Source organism: Eimeria mitis, genomic scaffold (genome assembly GCF_000499745.2).
Source record: "Eimeria mitis Houghton genomic scaffold, Emh_scaff3812, whole genome shotgun sequence".
NCBI lineage: Eukaryota > Apicomplexa > Conoidasida > Eucoccidiorida > Eimeriidae > Eimeria > Eimeria mitis.
In genome coordinates, this window is record NW_013572148.1 from 1,855 (window position 1) to 2,272 (window position 418).

Below are 418 nucleotides of genomic sequence, written 5' to 3' on the forward strand. Positions count from 1 at the left end.
TGCATGCAGAAATTTTGAGGAGCAGCCTGGAGTGTTGGCTGCGTAGAACGGCCCGCTGCTGCAGCGCCTTCATACACTGCATCGCTATCGCCTGCTCAATACACACACACACACTGCTGCTGCTGCTGTTGCTGCTGCTGCTGCTGTTGGTGCTGCTGCTGCTGGTGCTGCTGGCGGTGGTGGCGGTGGTGGTGGTGCTGCTGGTGGTGGTGCTGCTGTTTTTTTTGTTGCTGGGAAGCAGCAGCAGCAGCAGCAACAGCAGCAGCAGCAGCAGCAGCAGCAGGAGATGTTCTCTGTCTCCTTTATCTGTCTCCTCTCTATTATCTCTTCTTTCTCTCTCATCCATACATACATATATACATATACATATACATATACATATACATATACATATACATATACATATACATATACATAT

General features: G+C 49.0%; 1 protein-coding gene across 1 annotated transcript in view; it reads left to right on the forward strand.

Moving 5' to 3' along the window:
- EMH_0069810 (uncharacterized protein) overlaps positions 1-46 on the forward strand; it is a gene marked incomplete at both ends in the record, with an annotated part of 919 nt that extends 873 nt beyond the window's left edge. Inside the window, one exon of the mRNA XM_013498906.1 lies at positions 1-46. Coding sequence (XP_013354360.1) covers positions 1-46 — 46 coding nt within the window.
- Between the last annotated feature and the right edge of the window lie 372 nt (positions 47-418).